Consider the following 14,995-nt stretch of genomic DNA (forward strand, 5'->3'; position numbering starts at 1 on the left):
AAAATTAGTTTGATACTTTCTTTACCAGAACGTTCCGAATTCAACCGGAAAGTTTGATACAAATCGTTATAATTTTTCCGCACTAATCGGAAGTGAAAGGAAACAGAGAAACAACAGTCACTTGCTCTTAAAGTCTATTGAAGAAATTAATTGAGAAGTGTCCATTTTGTACTAGTTTCACTATGCTCTGATTAAATCTAACAATATAAATATATTTCTTTTATAAAATATTACACTAGAATGAAGTGTTATGCCATAACAAATCACGCTACTCATTTTTTTACGATCAAGTCAAAGTTTGAGCTGATAACTACCTAATTTTGTGTAGCTTAGTGCATGTTCAAGAGTGTTCTAGTTCTAGATGCATAATTTATGTCAGTTTTAAAATTTAAATCGAGAATTTATAACAAAATAAACTGACAGCCCTAGCTGTGTTTCGAATATAGAAAAAAAATATACCAGCAGCGTATTAGGATTTGCACGAACATGCCATAACCTCACAAAATAAACAGAATGAGCTTTTTTGACAGTCGACGTGTACTTGTTTACAGTTTAAAAGATCATCAGAAGCTTATCGTTCGAATGTAAAAATTGCAAGTCGCCTCACACTAAACAGATTCATACATATATCGCTCCTTGATGCTGGAAACACATACATGGCCAACTTTTTAGTTCTTTTCACTGTGGAATACGTTTTTAACAGGAATTTTTCAATTTTTAACTTGCTGTCGCAAAACAAAACAAGTACACGGCAACTGTCAAAGATGAACTTGATTCATCGGCAGTTCATTTGTGTCGTCATCGTGCAAAACCTAATACCAGTTTTTAGTTTGACAGTAGATCTGTTCGAATAAATAAAACTAAAACGGTTCGGGGGGGATACGTTTGTTTCAGTTTCAGTTATATTATAGACCACCCATATGAATCTTGCAGCAGCTGAATATGCTTTTATGAATTTGCTCGACAATGAGTGATTTCTTCTCAAAAAATAGATAAAAATGATTTTCAGTGTAGGAACATTTTAAGCAGTTATATCCAGAGATGCCATTTATACAGATTTATCTGTATTATACGGATTTTTACATGCGCATACAAATTTCATACAGAATAGAGATTTTGTACAGATTTCCTCAATGCAGATTTCAGATTCTGATTTTGTTGTTGGTATTTGAAGTTGAACGATGAGATCCCACATCAACTTACCAAGTCAATATTTTTATAGTATATACATAATTTGTTGATGAAAAATTGCAAACATTTGTTTGGTCACTGTAGAGTGAGACATGAATATTGAACGCTTTTGATGACACAGGATTCGAATCGCACAATGAAGTAGTAAAAAATGATTATAGTAGACAGTTTTTAGAGTATCGTGAAATAGAATCGGTCCAGTATACAAAAGCATTAATCGGAACTCGGTTGCTTTATAATACGGCACATCATCAAGTACACGTGGTTTTCGCACAAAATCGGAGCATATCTGTGTTCTAATAAAAGTTATTTTTCTGTTGATTCTGATTTTATCCATTTTAGATAACGAATATGGTTTATTCGTTGTATTTATCCAATACCCCAACATGGTTCTGAAGACTCCTTGACATACATTGTGCATGTAGTCAATAGCTGTATCTGTGATACAGTTGATTCCAATTTCAGCCAGAGGAGGTAATCTTTGACTACGATGTATCGGGTCACTTAAATTTCGAAATGATTCATCCGTACGAACAGGAGCATGAAGATTGGGAAACACAACGCGTGGTCCTATTTTTCGTCCTCTCGTAATACATTTAGGACATGCGTTGAATCCCGTTGGCGACACAATATCTAAAACAAAACATTTAGCTTGGGCATCGAATACAAGTGGACCAATACTGAATGTGTATTGCTTGCTATTAATCTGATAGCCGTTTATCAAAAAAATATTGCAATTCTTGAATAAATTCTGCCGTGAATTCGTGTATATTTGGTGGCTTGCCTGGTCCACAAAACACAGCAATGGGAAGTATTGTGTGATAACCAACGATTTTGACTAGAATGGGTCAAAAACTATTTTTGGAACTTTCAGAAATGGGAATGCCATCAATTCCAACACTCAATACGAAATGATTAAATTCATTGCTAACAACGTTCAAGCTCATGAAAATATCAATCATATTTTTTATACCAAAATATAAAAACTTCCCTAATCCCATATTGCGGATAGGTGCATTAATAGTATGTGCTCTTTTTCTCAAAGTTTGGATGTTGCTTGGGAGAAATGGAAAATAGTTCTGTTTGAACCAGCTAAGTAAGTCATTCACGGCTGTTCTGGAAATATTATATTGGGTTGACCATGTTGCAAATTTTATCGCCACATCAGCTACTTCGAAACTTTCATCTTCTGAGTCTGAATCCGAAAGATACCTTCTCGACTCACTTTGATCGATAAACGTGTTAATAATAGTCTCGTCCGTTTCTGTGATTACGGTTTCACTAGTATAAAGCGGCTGTGAAGAGTTATCACTTATTACAACAAAACCGTCACTTCTTAGCTTCTGTGTCTCATTTGACATAATTGAATTTGAGTTTATTTGATCAATTCCTTCTTCCATGCGTACTATAGCTTGCAATTCTCTATTAGCACGTCTGTAGTTTGTACTGCGGGACATTATGAAATTAAAGATGCACCTTTGAAGAAATTTTTTTTAAATCACGATTTAATGCTCCTTTTATTGAATTAATTTTAATGGGTATTGACGTGAAATGAAACGATGCGGTTCAACGTCTCACAAACAATTCAACGCAGGTTTTGCACTGGACCAACCTGCTAAGAAAAAATGGTTGTTTTTTATTTTACCCTACAGAATTGAGTTTTCAATCAATTCGTCATTACGCGAAAATATTGATGATTGAGTAAGTTACAAAAAAGTGGAAAAACTTAGATTGGAACTAAGCGAATCGAGTTGGAAAGTTATATTTGATTGTAATAGTTATTTCGTTACGGAACAACATTCTCATATTACTAACCTCAAAAAATCGAATGAACCAAAATCCGTTTCATGGAATACTTTAGAAATAGATGGTACAACACTACTTCCACTAGGTAAGCGACAGCCAACAGTAATTATAATCACTTTTACACGAGTTGATTTTAGAATAATTTACTACGTATTATTAGCACATTACATAGCGCGACGGTTGAACTTGAAATAAAACGACGCAGCAAAGCAAGATGAAAAAAGCAAACAATAACCGTTTCTAGAAAAGCCGGCGAAATAATTGTAATGTTCAGGGAGACGCCATATTGAAATTTTTGACAACTGCCAGGAAGCTGCTAGTTTTCTGCCGGTTGCCAGAATTCCTTACAAGCGGGTTCAATTGTCTCATTCGTAAACAGCGTTGCCAGGTTGCCAGATTTGTCTGGCAAATGCCAGATTATCCTAATTTTCCCAGACTTTTCATATTTTCCTAGATTTAGTCAGATCTTACTAGATTTTTACGGTTTTGGCCTCTATACGATAGGTGGGGAGACCTTTTTTTTTGCTCACTGAAAATGAAGCCCGGCAAAAATTTCCTTGTATATAGTAGACCCAGACAAATCCAGATAAATTTTTGAGTTTTGACAGATTTTTGAAAAAATAACCTGGCAACTCTGTTCGTAAATGACATTGTCTCGAGCCGCATAGTTCACTCCTGTCCAAACTCAATTTTTACATACCATCTCGGCCTTTAAGAAATCGAAATATCTTCAATAAATCAATTCAGAAGCTGTCGATTACACAATGACAAAAAATAACCTAAAACAATATTTTGATTCTATTCGTTAAGCTAACAAATTATTATCATCGAACTCATACTAAACTATTCATTATTTAGTGATATATTCAGAATAGTTTACCAATATAAGACGATTATTGTAATGAATTCTATGGTCTACTTTAAATTGACTACAAATAAACATAAAAAATTTTATTCCAGAATTCTGAAGTTGAATTTCTGAATTAGAATTTGTTATATACTGTTATATAACTTAACGAAGAAAAGATATTTAAAGAGCCGAGATACTGGCAACACTGTATAAAACAGTGAAACTAAAATAAAGATCACTCGAGAGTAGCGAGTCAGTTGCTTACAGACTATCCAAGTGTTTAAATCAGAACGTATCACATTTCTTTATAAGTTGAACTGTTTCCGCGAGTGTCCTCCACTTTGAGATAATTATTCTCTTGCCGTTTCGTTGGTTAATCCCTATAGGTGAGTAAACGAGTACAAAACAGTGGCGACGAGGAAAATTAGCAGAAAAAGTGACATTTTTTTGCGGCGTGCTTTGGCGCGTTTGTATAGATTTTTTTGTTTCTATAGGCAAGCTATCGGCAAATAGCGTTGGTCGAAACCGACGCTACTAACACACGCAAAGTTTTTTCTTGTTGAGTGACGTGATAAAAGTGTTAAAACTGATACATCCGGCGAATCCTGAGAAGTTCCGACTAAGGTCGAAGAAAAATTAAACAATTCCGACAGAGGTCGAGGATAAGCTACGACAATCTGACGACGGCCAAGACGGTGTTCCGGCTAATTGTATTTTCGGAAATAAATTTTTGCGGGTGAGCCCAGTTATTTTCAATCGGTGAGTCGTTTTCATTCTTTTTTAAATTGAAAATCGTTTAACCATATTAGTACAAAACAGTTAATATAGTGCCATTTTCTTTTCTTTTTCCTTTTTAACAATTTCAAAGATGGCTAATATGGTTACGACAATTGAGCCGTACCGTAAGGGTACATCCTTCTCCGATTGGGAGGAGAGGCTCGGTTATTATTTTATCATGAATAATGTTACAGACGAATCCAAAAAGGCCCATTTTGTGACACTGGGTGGTCCCATAATTTTTTCAGAACTCAAATTATTATTTCCAAATGGCAAATTGGTGGAAGCACCATATAATGAAATTGTGGCCAAGTTAAAATTGCGTTTCGATAAAGTAGAATCAGATTTGATTCAGCGTTTCAAATTTCATCAGCGAGTACAACAGCTAGATGAAACGGTGGAAGATTTTATATTGGCGATAAAACTCCAAGCAGAATTCTGCACTTTTGGAGACCACAAACATACTGCTATTCGAGACAGGGTAGTTGCTGGTTTGAGAGACAAAGCTCTCCAGCAAAGACTCCTTAATGAGGATAATCTCACACTCGAATCAGCGGAAAAAATCATAGCAACGTGGGTGATCGCGGGCTCGAACGCTAGAGTTCTTGATGCTGCTAATGGAAATATGCTAAACAGAGCAACTATAGTGGATAATCCCACTAACAGTCCGGCTATAAATGTCTTACATCGATTTGCAAATGCAACAAGACTTCAAAAAAATCAAGATCCAAGGGAAGGTAGCTCAAGGGGGCCGGTAAAAAGCCGTTTAGGGTATATGGACCGAAAAGTGCACTTCAACAATTATAACCAAAATGGTTTGAATAAAAATTTTAAAAAATTTGAACGATTCCGACCTGATTTTTCAAACATGATTTGCACATTTTGTAAGAAAAAAGGGCATATTAAAAGTAAATGTTTTGCCTTGAGGAATCTTAGAAAAGATACAGTAAATGTTGTAAACACATTTAGCCCTGGACCTAGTGCGGACAGACATTTAAGCGACCTACTGAACAGAATGACGACGGATTTGAGGAATGCATCCGACAGCGAGGAGGACAAAGGTACAGATGTTTTGAATTGCATGCATGTTTCTTCTATTTCAGGTGTAAATAATCCTTGTGTAATTAAATGTAAAATTGAAAACAAATTGATAAATATGGAAATAGATTGTGGGGCATCAGTGTCAGTCATGAGTAAATTACAGTATGAGTCTAATTTTATGAACAATTTGAGTAAATGCAGTAAACAATTAATGGTAGTTAATGGGTCAAAGTTGAAAATAGTGGGAGAAACTAATGTTTCGATTGAGCTAAATGGTTTTAAAAGTATTTTGAAATTATTTGTGATAGACTGCAATAACGTTTTTGTTCCCCTAATGGGTAGACCGTGGTTGGACGTATTTTTCCCGAAATGGAGAGATTTATTTTCAGGAAACCATACAATTAATAGGGTAAATGATCAGAGTACGAATAATCTTGTGGAAGAAATTAAACAGAAATTTTCAAGTGTTTTTTTAAAGGATTTTTCTTCACCAATTAAAGGTTTTGAAGCAAATTTGGTGTTGAAAAATAGTATACCAATTTTCAAAAAAGCTTACGACGTACCTTTCCGTCTAAAAGATAAGGTATTAAAATATTTAGAAAAAATGGAAAAAGAGAAAGTCATTACACCAATTCAAACCAGTGAATGGGCTTCACCGGTGATTATAGTTATGAAAAAGAATAATGAAATCAGAATGGTTATCGATTGCAAAGTTTCAATCAATAAACATATAATTGCTAATACATATCCTTTACCAATAACACAAGATTTATTTGCAAATTTATCAGGCAGCAAAATATTTTGTTTGCTAGACTTAGAGGGGGCGTATACACAGTTAAAACTATCGGAAAGATCAAAACAATTTATGGTAATTAATACAATTAAAGGTTTATACACATATAACAGGCTTCCACAAGGTGCATCGTCCAGTGCGTCAATATTCCAGCAGGTCATGGACCAAGTTTTAGAGGGAATTGAGAGAGTTTCGTGTTATTTAGATGATGTGCTTATTTCAGGAAAAGATTTAGATGATTGTGCTCAAAAACTTAATAAAGTTTTACAGCGATTGCTGGAAGCCAACATCAAAGTAAATTGGGACAAGTGTAAATTCTTCGTTGAAGAGTTGAAATATTTGGGTCTTATTATAAATGAGAAAGGATTATTTCCTTGTTCCGATAAAATTTCTACGATTAAAAATGCGAAAGAGCCTAAAAACACTACAGAACTAAAATCTTTTCTAGGACTAATAAATTATTATCATCGCTTTATACCACATTTATCAGAAAAACTGTATTGTCTCTATAATTTATTGAAAAATAATACCAAATATGTTTGGGACGAAAATTGTAACAAAACCTTTGAAGAAAGCAAATCTTTACTATTGTCAACTAATTTTTTGGAATTTTATGACCCAGAAAAACCCATTGTGATAATTTCTGACGCATCCGGCTATGGCCTGGGAGGAGTTTTAGCTCATATAATAGAAGGAATTGAAAAGCCAGTTTGTTTTACATCATGTTCGCTGAATTCAGCACAGAAATCATACCCAATTTTGCATTTAGAGGCATTGGCCCTAGTTACAACGATAAAAAAGTTTCACAAATATTTATTTGGGAAGAAATTTCAGATTTATACAGATCACAAACCACTAGTTGGTATTTTTGGCAAAACTGGGAAAAATTCAATTTATGTGACGAGATTGCAAAGGTACATTTTAGAACTGTCAATATACGATTTCGATATTCAATATAGACCGTCTCATAAAATGGGTAATGCAGATTTCTGCTCTCGTTTTCCTTTAGAAACGCCAGTGCCAGAAAGATATGATGGAGATGAATTTATTAGAAGCATAAACTTTAGCAAAGATATGCCATTAAATTTCGAATTTATTGCCAATGAAACTAAAGAAGATAGGTTTATACAAAATATTTTAAAATTTATGAGCAATGGATGGCCAAGGAAAATGGATAGAAGTTTTACGAATGTTTACGCGAATCAACATGATCTTGAATCGGTTGAAGGGTGTTTAATGTACCAAGATAGGGTGGTGATTCCACTGAAATTGCAGAACGCAATTCTGAAACTTCTGCATGGCAATCATATAGGCATCGTAAAGATGAAACAGCTCGCTAGACGGACAGTTTACTGGTTTGGCATTAATAATGATATAGAAAAATTTGTTGGCAAATGCTTCAGTTGTAATAGTATGGCAGTGGCTAAGAAACCTAAAACTGAATCCAACTGGATTCCAACGACAAAACCTTTTAGTCGTATTCACGTGGATTTTTTTCATTTCTCCCATCATACTTTTCTGTTATTGGTAGACAGTTATTCAAAATGGTTAGAGATTAATTGGATGAAGAGAGGAACAGACTGTAGTAACGTTTTAAAATGCATAGTGGGCTATTTTGCTCGATTCGGACTACCGGACGTCTTAGTTTCTGACGGCGGTCCACCATTTAACTCTCATGCTTTTATAAGTTTTTTAGAGAGACAGGGAATTAAAGTCCTCAAAAGCCCGCCTTACAATCCTTCAAGTAATGGTCAAGCGGAGCGATTGGTAAGAACAACCAAAGAGGTATTAAAGAAATTTTTATTAGAACCGGAAGTGTCTGAGTTGAATTTGGAGGATCAGATAAATTTGTTTCTGTTTAATTATCGAAATAATTGTTTAACAAGTGATGGACACTTTCCATCAGAGAAAATATTCTCATATAAACCAAAGACTTTAATAGATTTAGTAAACCCTAAATTGGGTTATAAAAGACATTTGCTTTTTTCGCAAACAAAAGATGATGAAAATATAGAAAATGATAGGATTACGTTTCGCAAGGAACAGAATGATCCATTAAATGAACTGATTGAAGGGGATGAAATATGGTATAAAAACCATAACCAAAATAATAAAGCAAGATGGTTAAAGGCAACCTTTTTAAAACGAGTTTCAAAACACATATTTCAGATTACCATTGGAAACGTCCGGGCAGAGGCCCATCGGGACCAAATAAGGGTGTCTAAGGACCAATCGAAGTTATGTAGACCGAATCTTCTCGTTACGGCTCCATCTGAGAAGCAATCGAGAAACATGGAAGAGGAAGACGAAGAGTTTTATGGATTTCCCGAAATCGGCGAAGCACAGTCTAGGAAATCATCGCGAAAGCGCAAATTAGAAGAGACCTCAATGGGTCAATCGAACGATTTTCCTAGGCGTTCGAAGCGGAAGAAAACGGCAAAGGCTGGAAATGATTTCATTTATTATTGAATTTTTCAAACATTTGAATTCGAATAAATTAAGTAAATAATATTGTAAAATAGTTAAATTACATACTAAGCTAATGTAAATCAAAATTTGTTAATGAACTTTTTTAAAAGGATAAGAGTTGTTATATACTGTTATATAACTTAACGAAGAAAAGATATTTAAAGAGCCGAGATACTGGCAACACTGTATAAAACAGTGAAACTAAAATAAAGATCACTCGAGAGTAGCGAGTCAGTTGCTTACAGACTATCCAAGTGTTTAAATCAGAACGTATCACATTTCTTTATAAGTTGAACTGTTTCCGCGAGTGTCCTCCACTTTGAGATAATTATTCTCTTGCCGTTTCGTTGGTTAATCCCTATAGGTGAGTAAACGAGTACAAAACAGAATTGAGTACTCGAATTTCCAACTTAAATTAAAGCATTAAATTCAATTCCATCATCTAATCAAGAAACCAGAATTAGGATTTAGTTACAGGTTCTTAGTTTTAAGTTTATAACCAGTTTTCTGGAATTAAATTCCGACTAATACCGATTTTCAACTATGCCTCATAACCGTCGTCAGAATGCGAAAATACCAAGCAAGCTTGATGAGTTTCCCTAATTGTTTCCTAAAGTATGAGAAAACTTAATTTTTGAGTTATTTTCCTGTTACCTGTTGGAAATTTAATCCTAAATTTTTGATCATAGATGTATTCACTTCAATGAATTAATAATAGGAGTAACCTGTTCAGATAATTTTCCGACACCCTGTGCGCTGGTAGAAAGATTCCGGTTCGGTGTTGTTACTCATTTAATATTCAATTCACTCGAGAATTGTACCGATTTTGAACAAGTTCAAGAAATACTTCGTTGAACTGCCGACAAGTACACTCAAGTAGTTGTAATCAACTTTGCTTCTTTTTAATTGTAGGGTTTTTTTTTATTTTTTTATCACTGAATAGAAGTCGAAAGATTAGTTATGAGATAATATTTCTATTAAAATTTTTTCACTGTCCACGCTTTCAGCGAAGGATAAACTGACTTTGCTAGTTTATCAGCAACTTACATCAAAGAAAAGTTGGACTGATGGCAGCAATTAGAAAAAAAGCAAACGAGAAAAAAAATGCTTAGTGGTTTACTGTTACAGCACCTTCTGACAAAGAAGTAGCATCTGAATTGAAACAATCGTGCCCTCTACGAATAAGTGAAATCCGTTAAAAGATGCTCGAACTTCAGAATGAAACGCGTTTTTTGTCTTTGCTTGAATTCGTTTTCGACTAGTAAGGGCAGAGCAGTTCAAATTGAATCGCTAAGCAGACGTAACATTTACTCTATGTAAGTATCATCTGTTAACGGTGACCGCGAAAGCGTTATGTCAGTTCCTGATGTCCATTTGCGATTCGATTCAAGTTTCAAGCTTATGGCCAGGATACTTTTTTACGATATTCGAGGAAATAAAATGAATGACAACAATCCAACAACGTGTATGAGCTTCTCGTCAATGTCGAGTAAAGTATAATTTGATTATTTTAACTTTTTTGTCCAAGACATCTCAATTAAGACCATTAAGATCAAAGATTAACTGAATACAGAACACAAAATAACTGCTTTTCGTGAGATCCTTTCAATTACGTGTAATCTTTTTTGCAAATTTTGTTTCACTTGAACATCATTTAATGAACTGCCTAAAGCCTGCACACAAAAAATGCATTCTTGTTGTTTTTTTTTCTCACAGTGCAATGTTGGAACAGAGCGAGCTTCCCCGAGCATAGGACAAGTGGTGCAACTACGTCAAGATTCTACCAAATTTGATTGCAGCTTTTATTATATTTACGGTTTCCATGCACGGTATTTAGTTTTTTATTTTTGTTCGTTTCCTATCACGATTGCAGCGAAGAGAAATAAACTTCCTAAATTCAGATTTAATTAAAAACTTCAACCATGACAGAAAATGGTGGCGACGACCTGCTTCGCACGTCTGCTTCAATTATAAACTCGTCTCAACAGGGTAAAATACGAATACGACGCATTCAGCAGCGATTGGAACATCTCCAAAGTCATCGGGAAAACGTTTCCAACTGTGATCTGAAATGAGGTCGGGAATGAATGAAAAACGGAAAAAATAAAACGCACACACAACATAAGAGGGGGTTTGGGGTTGGGGGGAAAGCAAGGATTCTCTCTAGCCTAGAACTTGCATTCAGTGGCCGCTGCGCTCGGAGGATTATCAGCAGGAACTTTTTCCGAATCCCGGTGTCCAACTCATACCACGGTCCACTGTAGGCAGCGTGGGCAATGGCCATACTCTCTTCCCGAAGTTCGTTAGCGTGCCAGTAAAAGGCGAATATTTGGGAAACTATCATGAAGATGTACGCCAGCACGATTACTATTTGGGCGTGGTTGTCGATCTGGAAACGAGTTACTTGAAAGGTTAAATTCGTGGTCCATTGCGTAAAATCTTTCCCCGTCAGACTTACAACTATCAGCAAAAAAAGCAACGCGCACAGCATCGTACCGAACGAGAGCAGTTCCACGAAACAGATGTAGGTCACAAAGGAGTTCAGTTCATGCACAAACGTGATGACCCTTTGATGCTGTCGGATAATTGATACCAGCTTGCAATCTTTATCAGCTCCATGCTTCTTGAATGTCTGCAATTGATGCTGTACCGTTTTGATCTGAATCATTCCGAATAGCGTGCAGGATGCCACGAAGCTGGTAAACGGAATATACATGCAGCATCCGGGAAATGTTAGCAACGTCTCGGCAATGTACAACACCTCCCACTGGGGCGAGTCGAAGTTATTCACTCCGGGAATGAAGATTCCGTACGGCAATCCGCGCCCTCCGGTGAACAACGGATAGACCACGTAGCACGCACTGATGAAAGCACCCAATCCCAGATTTGCGTACGATATCATGCGAGCTCGTTTTGTGATACTTCTTACAATTTCATCAACATACTCATCCTTCATTGCCTGCCAAAATAAACAGATAAAAGTCCTTCGAAAGAACTTTTCGCCAGTGCAATAGCAATCATACCTGAATCTCCTCATAAACGGTGGTAATATTCATTAGGAAAAGTTCGAATGTTTCACGTTTGTACAGCAAAATCAGTGTCCGAAGCTGTTGAAACCAGTAAATAAAAAATAAAACACACAAAATGGCGGAAAATTAGAGAAAAAAAAACTTACCACCGCGTTGAACCAAAGCACCGCAAAGAAGGCGTTGATGATGACCTCATCGATGTTTCCCCACGCTCGGTACAAATCCGCAAACATAAACCCATTCATCACGCCTACTGGGATGATGCTGATATAGCGCATGAAGTCGTGTTTCAGCACAAACGACCAGAAGTGCCAAACGCGGATGTTGATCGAAATTATGGGACAGTTTAATGGCGATGACGGCGGCGACGACGATGCTTCCATGCTGGCTCGATCTGTACGACTGTAGGTTTTCTAGGATTGAGTTATTAAATGACCGCTGAAAACTTTCGAAATGCTGCCGAGGGTTGCAACCGGTGCTGAAAATTGACACCCTCGATAATGAAGGGTGTTCTGCTTTTAAGGGGAAATTATTGGTCTTAAAATTGTCACCTTTTCCTTTTCCGCTTCTTTCCCACGGTTGTCTCGTGCATGATTAATGCTGTGTAATGGTAAGACACCTGCAGTGAAACATGACAGTTTCTGTAATTGCATTGGATTGGAAGGTGTTGCTAGTGTTGGAAATTGTCTGCCTTGATATTTGTATAAGAATAATTGAATCCTTGTAATTGTTGTACATGTACTTTTAAATTTTTAAATACCTACTACTTTTTGGCATTAAAAATGCCTTACTCTTCACTATACGGGGCCGGGTGTCAATTAAAAGTTTCAAAAATAGCCGCGTAACCTTTTTGTGTCATAATTTTGAACGTTAATAACTCGGTCATTTGTTGATGGATTGTTATAATTTAACAACCAATCGATTCGGAAACTTTTAACTTAAACATGTATGACGACGTCGTTTCAGTATTTCAATAGCATACTATTGAAAAAATGGTTGGAATCGACCCATGTTTTCATCCACCAATCCTTGTTGTACAAAATGACGTCAACTTCTTGTTCGGCATAGGAGGCTTTGCGTCATGCATAAAAAACACCGTTTCGTATGGAGAGAAATCTATAAATATAAGCGATCATCTACCGATCGTAATATCAATCACCAGCGGCTCAAAACCATCGAAGACAATCAATGTTTCGTATGATCTCACACGAAATATTGATTGGAATAGCTATGCAACCTCGATATCTGAGAAACTTGAAAGAACTCAACAACTTCCTCCGGAGGAAGAGTACACGTTTTTGGCTGGCTTGATTCTCGACACCGCGACTCAAGCTCAGACGAAACGTGTACCCGGCGCGAAAACTAACATCCGTCCTCCCAACCCGTGGTGGGACAAAGAGTGCACAAATTTAAACGCGGAGAGAGCCTCCGCGTATAAAATATTCAGAAAAAATGGAACACCTGATAATTACCGGAATTACGCGGCGTTAGACGTTAAAACTAAGAACTTGATTAGAGCCAAGAAACGCGGTTACTGGCGTCGGTTTATAGACGGCTTAACGAAAGAAACATCTATGAGTACTCTTTGGAACACAGCCCGACGAATGCGCAATCATAACACCACGAATGAAAGCGAGGAATATTCCAACCGCTGGATATTCGATTTCGCTAAAAAAGTATGCCCAGACTCTGTTCCGGAACAGAAGATCACCCGCGCCGCGACACCAAATACAAACGAAACACCGTTTTCGATGGTAGAGCTCTCACTTGCGCTCTTGTCATGTAACAATAAAGCCCCGGGATTAGACAGAATAAAATTCAACTTGTTGAAAAATCTGCCAGACCCCGCCAAAAGGCGCTTGTTGAGTTTATTCAATAAGTTCCTTGAGGACAACATTGTTCCACATGACTGGAGACAAGTGAAAGTGATCGCCATTCAAAAACCAGGAAAATCAGCCTCCGATCACAATTCGTATCGGCCGATTGCTATGCTTTCCTGTATCCGGAAATTGTTCGAAAAAATGATTCTCTTCCGTCTAGACAATTGGGTCGAAACTAATGGCTTACTTTCAAATACACAATTTGGTTTCCGCAGGGGTAAAGGAACGAACGATTGTCTTGCGTTGCTCTCAACAGAAATTCAAATGGCATTTGCTCGTAAAGAACAAATGGCGTCAGTTTTCCTAGACATTAAGGGGGCTTTTGACTCAGTTTCTATAAATATCTTATCTGAGAAGCTGCATCAGCATGGTCTTTCGCCAGTTTTGAACAACTTTTTACATAATCTATTGTCTGAGAAACACATGTATTTCGCGCATGGTGATTTGTCGACAATACGATTCAGTTACATGGGTCTTCCTCAGGGCTCATGCTTAAGCCCCCTTCTATACAATTTTTAAGTAAACGACATCGATAAATGTATCAACACATCTTGCACGCTAAGACAACTTGCCGATGACAGCGTTGTGTCTATTATAGGACCCAAAGCTGGCGATCTGCAAGGGCCGTTACAAGATACTCTTGCCAACTTATCCACATGGGCTCTTCAAATGGGTATCGAGTTCTCTACGGAGAAAACTGAGCTGGTTGTATTTTCGAGAAAGCGAGAACCAGCACAATTACAGCTTCAACTAGGGGGTGAAACCATAGCTCAGGTCTTCACATTTAAATATCTCGGGGTCTGGTTCGACTCCAAAGGCACCTGGGGATGTCACATTAGGTATCTGAAAAGAAAATGCCAACAAAGAATCAACTTTCTTCGTACAATAACCGGGTCGTGGTGGGGTGCCCATCCAGGAGACCTGATCAGGCTGTACCAAACAACGATATTGTCCGTGATGGAATACGGATGCTTTTGCTTCCGATCCGCGGCGAACACTCATTTCATCATGCTGGAAAGAATTCAGTATCGTTGTTTGCGTATTGCCTTGGGTTGCATGCAATCGACTCATACGATGAGCCTCGAAGTGCTGGCGGGTGTTCTCCCATTGAAAAACCGGTTCTGGGATCTCTCATATCGTTTGCTCATTCGATGCGACA

At 37.0% G+C, this 14,995-nt stretch overlaps 2 protein-coding genes across 3 annotated transcripts; one reads left to right on the plus strand and one right to left on the minus strand.

Moving 5' to 3' along the window:
* The first annotated feature begins 3,994 nt into the window (after positions 1–3,994).
* On the plus strand, positions 3,995–9,176 carry LOC131431996 (uncharacterized). Of its 2 annotated transcripts, none has more exons than XR_009229769.1 (2): positions 3,995–4,606; positions 8,628–9,176. XR_009229769.1 is itself a non-coding variant. In XM_058598005.1 (2 exons), the coding sequence occupies exons 1-2, from the start codon at positions 4,716–4,718 to the stop codon at positions 8,681–8,683; spliced, it is 1,026 nt and encodes a 341-aa protein (XP_058453988.1). In that variant the 5' UTR covers positions 4,671–4,715; the 3' UTR covers positions 8,684–9,176. The 2 variants fall into 2 exon arrangements, 1 of the variants encoding a protein (XP_058453988.1); XM_058598005.1 differs by lacking the exon at positions 3,995–4,606 and adding an exon at positions 4,671–5,685.
* A 1,715-nt stretch (positions 9,177–10,891) lies between these two features.
* On the minus strand, positions 10,892–12,339 carry LOC131429381 (odorant receptor Or2-like). Its single transcript, XM_058593458.1, has 5 exons — positions 12,103–12,339; positions 11,951–12,034; positions 11,386–11,886; positions 11,107–11,316; positions 10,892–10,993 (listed from the first exon to the last, which is right to left on the minus strand). The coding sequence occupies exons 1-5, from the start codon at positions 12,337–12,339 to the stop codon at positions 10,892–10,894; spliced, it is 1,134 nt and encodes a 377-aa protein (XP_058449441.1).
* Positions 12,340–14,995: the final 2,656 nt, after the last annotated feature.

Source organism: Malaya genurostris, chromosome 2 (assembly GCF_030247185.1).
Source record: "Malaya genurostris strain Urasoe2022 chromosome 2, Malgen_1.1, whole genome shotgun sequence".
Classification (NCBI taxonomy): domain Eukaryota; kingdom Metazoa; phylum Arthropoda; class Insecta; order Diptera; family Culicidae; genus Malaya; species Malaya genurostris.

Bases quoted from the DNA above. Each gene is read 5' to 3' on its own strand.
- LOC131431996 (XM_058598005.1), top strand. From the start codon at position 4,716: ATGGCTAATATGGTTACGACAATTGAGCCGTACCGTAAGGGTACATCC. The intron at 5,686-8,627 runs GTACAGATGTTT...CACATATTTCAG, and splicing joins CGACAGCGAGGAGGACAAAG to ATTACCATTGGAAACGTCCG.
- LOC131429381 (XM_058593458.1), bottom strand. From the start codon at position 12,339: ATGGAAGCATCGTCGTCGCCGCCGTCATCGCCATTAAACTGTCCCATA. The intron at 11,887-11,950 runs GTATGATTGCTA...TTATTTTGGCAG, and splicing joins CCGTTTATGAGGAGATTCAG to GCAATGAAGGATGAGTATGT. The intron at 11,317-11,385 runs GTAAGTCTGACG...ACTCGTTTCCAG, and splicing joins TGCTTTTTTTGCTGATAGTT to ATCGACAACCACGCCCAAAT.